Below are 11744 nucleotides of genomic sequence, written 5' to 3' on the forward strand. Positions count from 1 at the left end.
GGTGGTGGTGGTGGTGGTGGTGGTGAGTGGTGGTGAGTGGTGGTGGTGGTGGTGGTGAGTGAAGGAGTGAGTGGTGGTGAGTGGAGTGGTGGTGGTGAGTGAGTGAGTGGTGAGTGAGTGAGTGAGTGGTGAGTGAGTGAGTGAGTGAGTGAGTGAGTAAAGAAATAAAGGAGAGAACAATGAATGAAGTAAGGAATGAACAATTCATGAGTCAGAATCCTTCTGAGAGATTCACCCTGTAGTCCTTCGTATTCCCCTTGGTTTGGTGAACAGAAGGTCACTGTAGGAAGTCTTTTAAACTTGTCTCTCCCAACAGCCACGTAAAACTGTCCACTCTCCAAGTCCTTTCCCTCGTTCACATGATTTCCATCAAAGGTGTAAAGGCTGGAAAAAAAAAGAAGAGAAAACTCACACATCACCTGTCATTTAGGAAAAAGAAGAAGAAGAGCGTTATAAACCAGATCTAATGTTACGTTGACAATAAATCTCACAGGGCCAGTTTCCCAGACACAGATTAAGCCTAATCCTGAACCACAACATAAAATGTATTTGATAGGAGAATCCCCATTCAGTATGATTTTCAGTCCTGGACTAGGTTTAAATCTGTGTCTGGAAACTGCGCCCTCAAAAAATTGATGAAACAGATTAATAATTGACTTAAAACAACATCTATTTAAGTGAAACCAATGGCGTTTTGGTACCTTCGTACACACCCCAGGATTCTCAAACCCATTTTGTCAGTGATCATCTCCAGAACCCTGTCGTATTGGTCCAGTATCCGTTGGGGTATCAGCAGTCTTAATGCTGGGGTCAACACATCACCATTCGCTACCACGCTGTCAGGAGAATCAGAGAACTTCACAGTCAGAACACGTAAACATTCTCACTACGACTGTCGTACCTGGCTGGCTCACTTGAGCTATTTCAAGATGAATACTCTGGATAAGAGCTTCTGCTAAATGACTGCAAAATGTCAAAATGTCATTATAAACTGGGTGGTTTCGAACCCTGAATGCTGATTGGCTGACAGCTGTGGTATACCAGACCGTATACCAACGGGTATGACAAAAACATTTTCACTGCTCTAATTACGTTGGTAACCAGGGTTAGGGTTTATAATAGCAGTAAGGCTTTGTGGTATATTGGCCATATACCACACCCCCTCGAACCTTATTGGTTAATTATAACACAATTAATATCAGGCACCAGTTCAGATCCATATCAATCACAAACAACTGTGATGATGTAGTAGGGTCTACCTGTATAGTAACACAACACACGGACACATTTACACAGGGACAAATGCAAGTTGAACTTACAAAATCGAACAGGGCTCTTTGATGGGTTTCAGGAATCTTGCTGATACAATGATTCGACTCTGGGGCACCGGTTTAGCCTGTGGATAAGGCTAAAAGTAGACGAGAGATTTATTTAACTTGGCAAGTCAGTTAAGAACTAATTCTTATTCACAATGACGGCCTACCAGGGAACAGTGGGTTAACTGCCTGTTTGGGAAGAGTCCTAAACCCAGTTAACAGTCCATCCTAGCCCTACTTCCTCTTCAGTGCGGCAGAGAGACCCACAGCAGGCTGTTTGGGCAGAGTCCTAAACCCAGTTAACAGTCCATCCAGCCCTACTTCCTCTTCAGTGCGGCAGGCTGTTTGGTCACAGCCAGGGTTCTGAGTGTTGTTTGAGAGCCTCTTTAATTGAACCAATCAGAGGAACATGACAGTGGTGAGTGTGGCTCTCATAAATAGACTGGCCTTTTAAACCTCCACTAGTCACGATTATAACAGAAATCATGCAGTGCCTGTGTCCCAAATGACACTCTATTCCCTATAGAGTGCCCTACCTTTTGGCCAGAGCACTATGGTCCCTGGTCAAACGTGGTGCACTTCCATAGGATTGCAAGTGCCATTTTTGGAACACAGCCTGTGTGCTTGTGGCTGCTCCTCTGCCAATAAACTGATTGTAAATAAAAAGCCCTTAGCGCTGGACAAGGAGGTTACGGACCTCTCGGTGTGTGGGGAGAGATCTGACCACGAGGCACTCTGCGGCGGACGACAATGCTTGATTAAAGATGCTATTCCAGGTTTAAATCTGTATTGGAGGAGGTTGATAATCATCACTACATTAGTCATTCATAGTCACCGATCTGCCAACAAAGTGATTGTTCACAAACCACAAAAAAGGAGGTGACCAAACACTGGTATATTCGCCTCTCACTTAGCTGATCTTTCTCAAACAGCACTGAACACATTCACATGCACGCCAATATCCTGTTATTATTCAGGTTACCACGGTTACATGCACGCCAATATCCTGTTATTATTCAGGTTACCACGGTGACATGCACGCCAATATCCTGTTATTATTCAGGTTACCACGGTGACATGCACGCCAATATCCTGTTATTATTCAGGTTACCACGGTGACATGCACACCAATATCCTGTTATTATTCAGGTTACAATGTTTACAGCCATATCCTGTAATTTCTGACATTTGTTATTATTCAGGTTACAATGTTTACAGCCATATATTTCTGTAATTTCTGACATTTGGTCGGCCATATTGTAATTTCTGACATTTGGTCGCCCATATTGTAATTTCTGACATTTGGTCGGCCATATTGTAATTTCTGACATTTGGTCGGCCATATTGTAATTTCTGACATTTGGTCGGCCATATTGTAATTTCTGACATTTGGTCGGCCATATTGTAATTTCTGACATTTGGTCGGCCATATTGTAATTTCTAACATTTGGTCGGCCATATTGTAATTTCTGACATTTGGTCGGCCATATTGTAATTTCCAACATTTGGTCGGCCATATTGTAATTTCTAACATTTGGTCGGCCATATTGTATTTTGACATTTGGTCGGCCATTTGTTTGTCAACTATAGTTAAGATACATGCAGCTTCTGTTCTGTTAGAAAACTAAATAAAGTAGTGATGACCAGAATAATATCTTACATCGATAGAACGAATGCATTAGTAATGTAGTTAACACCGGTAGAGTTGTCTGTTTGGTTTTAGGGACCGGGAGAAACTGCATTAGTAATGTAGTTAACACCGGTAGAGTTGTCTGTTTGGTTTTAGGGACCGGGGAGAAACTGCATTAGTAATCTAGTTAACACCGGTAGAGTTGTCTGTTTGGTTTTAGGGACCGGGGAGAAACTGCATTAGTAATCTAGTTAACACCGGTAGAGTTGTCTGTTTGGTTTTAGGGACCGGGGAGAAACTGCATTAGTAATCTAGTTAACACCGGTAGAGTTGTCTGTTTGGTTTTAGGGACCGGGGAGAAACTGCATTAGTAATCTAGTTAACACCGGTAGAGTTGTCTGTTTGGTTTTAGGGACCGGGGAGAAAATGCATTAGTAATGTAGTTAACACCGGTAGAGTTGTCTGTTTGGTTTTAGGGACCGGGGAGAAACTGCATTAGTAATCTAGTTAACACCGGTAGAGTTGTCTGTTTGGTTTTAGGGACCGGGGAGAAACTGCATTAGTAATGTAGTTAACACCGGTAGAGTTGTCTGTTTGGTTTTAGGGACCGGGGAGAAACTGCATTAGTAATGTAGTTAACACCGGTAGAGTTGTCTGTTTGGTTTTAGGGACCGGGGAGAAACTGCATTAGTAATGTAGTTAACACCGGTAGAGTTGTCTGTTTGGTTTTAGGGACCGGGGAGAAACTCAATTAATTTCTGATAAGACTTCAGTTCGTCTTGGATGCATATTTTATGTGGTTGAAATAATGTCTGCTTCTCAAACAGGCACCCAGAGACCAGGGCTTCTCAAACAGGCACCCAGAGACCAGGGCTTCTCAAACAGGCACCCAGAGACCAGGGCTTCTCAAACAGGCACCCAGAGACCAGGGCTTCTCAAACAGGCACCCAGAGACCAGGGCTTCTCAAACAGGCACCCAGAGACCAGGGCTTCTCAAACAGGCACCCAGAGACCAGGGCTTCTCAAACAGGCACCCAGAGACCAGGGCTTCTCAAACAGGCACCCAGAGACCAGGGCTTCTCAAACAGGCACCCAGAGACCAGGGCTTCTCAAACAGGCACCCAGAGACCAGGGCTTCTCAAACAGGCACCCAGAGACCAGGGCTTCTCCAGGGCTTCTCAAACAGGCACCCAGAGACCAGGGCTTCTCAAACAGGCACCCAGAGACCAGGGCTTCTCAAACAGGCACCCAGGGAGGACCAGGGCTTCTCAAACAGGCACCCAGAGACCAGGGCTTCTCAAACAGGCACCCAGAGACCAGGGCTTCTCAAACAGGCACCCAGAGACCAGGGCTTCTCAAACAGGCACCCAGAGACCAGGGCTTCTCAAACAGGCACCCAGAGACCAGGGCTTCTCAAACAGGCACCCAGAGACCAGGGCTTCTCAAACAGGCACCCAGAGACCAGGGCTTCTCAAACAGGCACCCAGAGACCAGGGCTTCTCAAACAGGCACCCAGAGACCAGGGCTTCTCAAACAGGCACCCAGAGACAGAGTTCATCTCAGCCTATGCCTCCCTCCAGTCCCTCGACTTCTTGGCACTGACGGAAACATGGATCACCACAGACAACACTGCTACTCCTACTGCTCTCTCTTCGTCCGCCCACGTGTTCTCGCACACCCCGAGAGCTTCTGGTCAGCGGGGTGGTGGCACCGGGATCCTCATCTCTCCCAAGTGGTCATTCTCTCTTTCTCCCCTTACACATCTGTTTATCGCCTCCTTTGAATTCCATGCTGTCACAGTTACCAGCCCTTTCAAGCTTAACATCCTTATCATTTATCGCCCTCCAGGTCCCCTCGGAGAGTTCATCAATGAGCTTGATGCCTTGATAAGCTCCTTTCCTGAGGACGGCTCACCTCTCACAGTGCTGGGCGACTTTAACCTCCCCACGTCTACCTTTGACTCATTCCTCTCTGCCTCCTTCTTTCCACTCCTCTCCTCTTTTGACCTCACCCTCTCACCTTCCCCCCTACTCACAAGGCAGGCAATACGCTCGACCTCATCTTTACTAGATGCTGTTCTTCCACTAACCTCATTGCAACTCCCCTCCAAGTCTCCGACCACTACCTTGTATCCTTTTCCCTCTCGCTCTCATCCAACACCTCCCACACTGCCCCTACTCGGATGGTATAGCGCCGTCCCAACCTTCGCTCTCTCTCCCCCGCTACTCTCTCCTCTTCCATCCTATCATCTCTTCCCTCTGCTCAAACCTTCTCCAACCTATCTCCTGATTCTGCCTCCTCAACCCTCCTCTCCTCCCTTTCTGCATCCTTTGACTCTCTATGTCCCCTATCCTCCAGGCCGGCTCGGTCCCCCCCTCCCGCCCCGTGGCTCGACGACTCATTGCGAGCTCACAGAACAGGGCTCCGGGCAGCCGAGCGGAAATGGAGGAAAACTCGCCTCCCTGCGGACCTGGCATCCTTTCACTCCCTCCTCTCTACATTTTCCTCTTCTGTCTCTGCTGCTAAAGCCACTTTCTACCACTCTAAATTCCAAGCATCTGCCTCTAACCCTAGGAAGCTCTTTGCCACCTTCTCCTCCCTCCTGAATCCTCCTCCCCCTCCCCTCCCTCTCTGCAGATGACTTCGTCAACCATTTTGAAAAGAAGGTCGACGACATCCGATCCTCGTTTGCTAAGTCAAACGGCACCGCTGGTTCTGCTCACACTGCCCTACCCTGTGCTCTGACCTCTTTCTCCCCTCTCTCTCCAGATGAAATCTCGCGTCTTGTGACGGCCGGCCGCCCAACAACCTGCCTGTTTGACCCTATCCCCTCCTCTCTTCTCCAGACCATTTCCGGAGACCTTCTCCTTACCTCACCTCGCTCATCAACTCATCCCTGACCGCTGGCTACGTCCCTTCCGTCTTCAAGAGAGCGAGAGTTGCACCCCTTCTGAAAAAACCTACACTCGATCCCTCCGATGTCAACAACTACAGACCAGTATCCCTTCTTTCTTTTCTCTCCAAAACTCTTGAACGTGCCGTCCTTGGCCAGCTCTCCCGCTATCTCTCTCTGAATGACCTTCTTGATCCAAATCAGTCAGGTTTCAAGACTAGTCATTCAACTGAGACTGCTCTTCTCTGTATCACGGAGGCGCTCCGCACCGCTAAAGCTAACTCTCTCTCCTCTGCTCTCATCCTTCTAGACCTATCAGCTGCCTTCGATACTGTGAACCATCAGATCCTCCTCTCCACCCTCTCCGAGTTGGGCATCTCCGGCGCGGCCCACGCTTGGATTGCGTCCTACCTGACAGGTCGCTCCTACCAGGTGGCGTGGCGAGAATCTGTCTCCTCACCACGCGCTCTCACCACTGGTGTCCCCAGGGCTCTGTTCTAGGCCCTCTCCTATTCTTGCTATACACCAAGTCACTTGGCTCTGTCATAACCTCACATGGTCTCTCCTATCATTGCTATGCAGACGACACACAATTAATCTTCTCCTTTCCCCCTTCTGATGACCAGGTGGCGAATCGCATCTCTGCATGTCTGGCAGACATATCAGTGTGGATGACGGATCACCTCCTCAAGCTGAACCTCGGCAAGACGGAGCTGCTCTTCCTCCCGGGGAAGGACTGCCCGTTCCATGATCTCGCCATCACGGTTGACAACTCCATTGTGTCCTCCTCCCAGAGCGCTAAGAACCTTGGCGTGATCCTGGACAACACCCTGTCGTTCTCAACTAACGTCAAGGCGGTGGCCCGTTCCTGTAGGTTCATGCTCTACAACATCCGCAGAGTACGACCCTGCCTCACACAGGAAGCGGCGCAGGTCCTAATCCAGGCACTTGTCATCTCCCGTCTGGATTACTGCAACTCGCTGTTGGCTGGGCTCCCTGCCTGTGCCATTAAACCCCTACAACTCATCCAGAACGCCGCAGCCCGTCTGGTGTTCAACCTTCCCAAGTTCTCTCACGTCACCCCGCTCCTCCGCTCTCTCCACTGGCTTCCAGTTGAAGCTCGCATCCGCTACAAGACCATGGTGCTTGCCTACGGAGCTGTGAGGGGAACGGCACCTCAGTACCTCCAGGCTCTGATCAGGCCCTACACCCAAACAAGGGCACTGCGTTCATCCACCTCTGGCCTGCTCGCCTCCCTACCACTGAGGAAGTACAGTTCCCGCTCAGCCCAGTCAAAACTGTTCGCTGCTCTGGCCCCCCAATGGTGGAACAAACTCCCTCACGACGCCAGGACAGCGGAGTCAATCACCACCTTCCGGAGACACCTGAAACCCCACCTCTTTAAGGAATACCTAGGATAGGATAAATAATCCTTCTCACCCCCCTTTAAGATTTAGATGCACTATTGTAAAGTGACTGTTCTACTGGATGTCATAAGGTGAATGCACCAATTTGTAAGTCGCTCTGGATGAGAGCGTCTGCTAAATGACTTAAATGTAAATGTAAAATGGCTTCTCAAACAGGCACCCAGAGACCAGGGCTTCTCAAACAGGCACCCAGAGACCAGGGCTTCTCAAACAGGCACCTAGAGGCCAGAGCTTCTCAAACAGGCACCCAGAGACCAGGGCTTCTCAAACAGGCACCTAGAGGCCAGGGCTTCTCAAACAGGCACTCAAAGACCAGGGCTTCTCAAACAGGCACTCAAAGACCAGGGCTTCTCAAACAGGCACCCAGAGACCAGGGCTTCTCAAACAGGCACCCAGAGACCAGGGCTTCTCAAACAGGCACCCAGAGACCAGGGCTTCTCAAACAGGCACCCAGAGACCAGGGCTTCTCAAACAGGCACCCAGAGACCAGGGCTTCTCAAACAGGCACCCAGAGACCAGTGCTTCTCAAACAGGCATCCAGAGACCAGGACATCTTGTGAGTGAATGATGAACAATTAAAAACATGTTTCCCTTTTGAAGGGCAAATGTCATCAATCATTCAAAACAGTTGCAGTCTAATTGACAGCACAGCATGGCCAGCAAGCCAGGACCAGTAGGAGACAAGGTCTAGTGAGTTTCTCTTGGTAAAGTACCAGTAGGAGACAAGGTCTAGTGAGTTTCTCTTGGTAAAGGACCAGTAGGAGACAAGGTCTAGTGAGTTTCTCTTGGTAAAGGACCAGTAGGAGACAAGGTCTAGTGAGTTTCTCTTGGTAAAGGACCAGTAGGAGACAAGGTCTAGTGAGTTTCTCTTGGTAAAGGACCAGTAGGAGACAAGGTCTAGTGAGTTTCTCTTGGTAAAGGACCAGTAGGAGACAAAGTCTAGTGAGTTTCTCTTGGTAAAGGACCAGTAGGAGACAAGGTCTAGTGAGTTTCTCTTGGTAAAGGACCAGTAGGAGACAAGGTCTAGTGAGTTTCTCTTGGTAAAGGACCAGTAGGAGACTAGGTCTAGTGAGTTTCTCTTGGTAAAGGACCAGTAGAAGACAAGGTCTAGTGAGTTGCTCTTGGTAAAGGACCAGTAGGAGACAAGGTCTAGTGAGTTTCTCTTGGTAAAGGACCAGTAGGAGACAAGGTCTAGTGAGTTTCTCTTGGTGAAGGACCAGTAGGAGACAAGGTCTAGTGAGTTTCTCTTGTTAAAGGACCAGTAGGAGACAAGGTCTAGTGAGTTTCTCTTGGTAAAGGACCAGTAGGAGACAAGGTCTAGTGAGTTTCTCTTGGTAAAGTACCAGTAGGAGACAAGGTCTAGTGAGTTTCTCTTGGTAAAGGACCAGTAGAAGACAAGGTCTAGTGAATTTCTCTTGGTAAAGGACCAGTAGGAGACAAGGTCTAGTGAGTTTCTCTTGGTAAAGGACCAGTAGGAGACAAGGTCTAGTGAGTTCCTCTTGGTAAAGGACCAGTAGAAGACAAGGTCTAGTGAGTTTCTCTTGGTAAAGGACCAGTAGGAGACAAGGTCTAGTGAGTTTCTCTTGGTAAAGGACCAGTAGGAGACAAGGTCTAGTGAGTTTCTCTTGGTAAAGGACCAGTAGGAGACAAGGTCTAGTGAGTTTCTCTTGGTAAAGGACCAGTAGGAGACAAGGTCTAGTGAGTTTCTCTTGGTAAAGGACCAGTAGGAGACAAGGTCTAGTGAGTTTCTCTTGGTAAAGGACCAGTAGGAGACAAGGTCTAGTGAGTTTCTCTTGGTGAAGGACCAGTAGGAGACAAGGTCTAGTGAGTTTCTCTTGGTAAAGGACCAGTAGGAGACAAAGTCTAGTGAGTTTCTCTTGGTAAAGGACCAGTAGGAGACAAGGTCTAGTGAGTTTCTCTTGGTAAAGGACCAGTAGGAGACAAGGTCTAGTGAGTTTCTCTTGGTGAAGGACCAGTAGGAGACAAGGTCTAGTGAGTTTCTCTTGGTAAAGGACCAGTAGGAGACAAGGTCTAGTGAGTTTCTCTTGGTAAAGGACCAGTAGGAGACAAGGTCTAGTGAGTTTCTCTTGGTAAAGGACCAGTAGGAGACAAGGTCTAGTGAGTTTCTCTTGGTAAAGGACCAGTAGGAGACAAGGTCTAGTGAGTTTCTCTTGGTAAAGGACCAGTAGGAGACAAGGTCTAGTGAGTTTCTCTTGGTAAAGGACCAGTAGGAGACAAGGTCTAGTGAGTTTCTCTTGGTAAAGGACCAGTAGGAGACAAGGTCTAGTGAGTTTCTCTTGGTAAAGTGGTGTGAATGGTGGATAGAGCAACAAGTCATCTCACCTGTCCTGAAGAAGTAAGGAGCATCCTCTTCTTTTTGGAACCTATCTGTGAATAACTGCAATTACAATGGAGGGACAACGTTATATACAGGCAACTGCAATTACAATGGAGGGACAACGTTATATACAGGCAACTGCAATTACAATGAAGGGACAAAGTTATACACACAACTGTAATTACAATGGAGGGACAAAGTTATATACAGGCAACTGCAATTACAATGAAGGGACAAAGTTATACACACAACTGTCTCTATGTCACAGTGTCATCTCTATGTCACAGTGTCATCTCTATGTCTCTATGTCACAGTGTCATCTCTATGTCACAGTGTCATCTCTATGTCACAGTGTCATCTCTATGTCACAGTGTCATCTCTATGTCTCTATGTCACAGTGTCATCTCTATGTCACAGTGTCATCTCTATGTCACAGTGTCATCTCTATGTCTCTATGTCACAGTGTCATCTCTATGTCTCTATGTCACAATGTCATCTCTATGTCACAGTGTCATCTCTATGTCACAATGTCATCTCTGTCAATGAACATCACAGACAGTGAGTCTGTCATTCAGTATACAATGAACATCACAGACAGTGAGTCTGTCATTCAGTATACAATGAACATCACAGACAGTGAGTCTGTCATTCAGTATACAATGAACATCACAGACAGTATCAATGAACATCACAGACAGTGAGTCTGTCATTCAGTATACAATGAACATCACAGACAGTGAGTCTGTCATTCAGTATACAATGAACATCACAGACAGTGAGTCTGTCATTCAGTATACAATGAACATCACAGACAGTGAGTCTGTCATTTAGTATCAATGAACATCACAGACAGTGAGTCTGTCATTCAGTATATAATGAACATCACAGACAGTGAGTCTGTCATTCAGTATACAATGAACATCACAGACAGTGAGTCTGTCATTCAGTATACAATGAACATCACAGACAGTATCAATGAACATCACAGACAGTGAGTCTGTCATTCAGTATACAATGAACATCACAGACAGTGAGTCTGTCATTCAGTATACAATGAACATCACAGACAGTGAGTCTGTCATTCAGTATACAATGAACATCACAGACAGTGAGTCTGTCATTCAGTATACAATGAACATCACAGACAGTGAGTCTGTCATTCAGTATACAATGAACATCACAGACAGTGAGTCTGTCATTTAGTATACAATGAACATCAATGAATCTTTCAATAATCTACATTACGCACACACACATAATTATCTTACTCCAATTTCTTGAATTTCTCTCTCCCGGCAGCGACATATTGTTCCCCGCTCTGTAGATGGTCCAGGCAGGCCACCCGATGGCCCATTCGAGGGGTGTAGATGTTCCGAACCGCTCCAAACGGAGCCTGCACACCCCCGGTCACATCTCGAAGAAAAGTATCGAAATTGGACACTCTCTTTTGGTTTACCACTAACCGGCGAGCCTCGTAAAACGGATCTCCATTTCGATACACGAAAATGTTCTTCACGACAGGTTGCGATAGAAAACGGGGCTTTTCGGAGTTCATGACGATCGGGGTGAAAGTATCGAAGGCTGTCCTAGATCATTTCCCCACACAAATACAAATGCATCCAATTTCAACGTAGTTGACCACTTCTGTTACAGGATAGGACGGTCGTCATTATCGATACGCCATTACCGGATATTTTAGGTCCATTTAGTCCACATTTTCAAATCTTGAACTTCGCATAAAATAGTCCAAACTGAACGAAAGTTATGCTACTTAGTTCTTCCAGCGTGCTGCTATCCAGGTAAATACTTCCCGGTAAAAAAAAAATGTTTCTGAATGTAACGGGAACAACTTCATAAAAAGGCACATGCAGAGAGTCAGGTTGCGTGCCCCGTTATGCCCAGGTGACGGTAGAGGTCTCGTGTGTAATCATACCGTGTTCCTACGGCTCAGCGCCGAGGTGTCACTGGAGGGCAGGTGTTGGAGCCGTTTCTATAGAAACACACACAGTCACACCGCTTGTCACTAACTATACCCCCCCACAAGCAACAGGTGGGTTAATAACTCAACTAAAAAGAAGAGAATGGAATATAAACGTTGTGAATGGGGAACAAGCCGTAAACACACCTATAACTCTGTACA

The 11744-nt window shown here is 47.1% G+C and overlaps 1 protein-coding gene across 1 annotated transcript; it reads right to left on the minus strand.

Moving 5' to 3' along the window:
• Positions 1-235: 235 nt before the first annotated feature.
• LOC124027940 (doublecortin domain-containing protein 2-like) lies at positions 236-11578 on the minus strand (the record flags this gene model as incomplete). The annotated part of the gene is made up of 5 exons (XM_046340150.1): positions 10873-11578; positions 9610-9664; positions 1320-1408; positions 714-836; positions 236-384 (listed from the first exon to the last, which is right to left on the minus strand). Coding segments are annotated over exons 1-5 (703 nt in total), but the record flags the coding sequence as incomplete, so codon positions are not given.
• Positions 11579-11744: the final 166 nt, after the last annotated feature.

The sequence above is a fragment of the Oncorhynchus gorbuscha genome, unplaced genomic scaffold (assembly GCF_021184085.1).
Source record: "Oncorhynchus gorbuscha isolate QuinsamMale2020 ecotype Even-year unplaced genomic scaffold, OgorEven_v1.0 Un_scaffold_3589, whole genome shotgun sequence".
In the NCBI taxonomy this organism is placed as follows: Eukaryota; Metazoa; Chordata; class Actinopteri; order Salmoniformes; family Salmonidae; genus Oncorhynchus; species Oncorhynchus gorbuscha.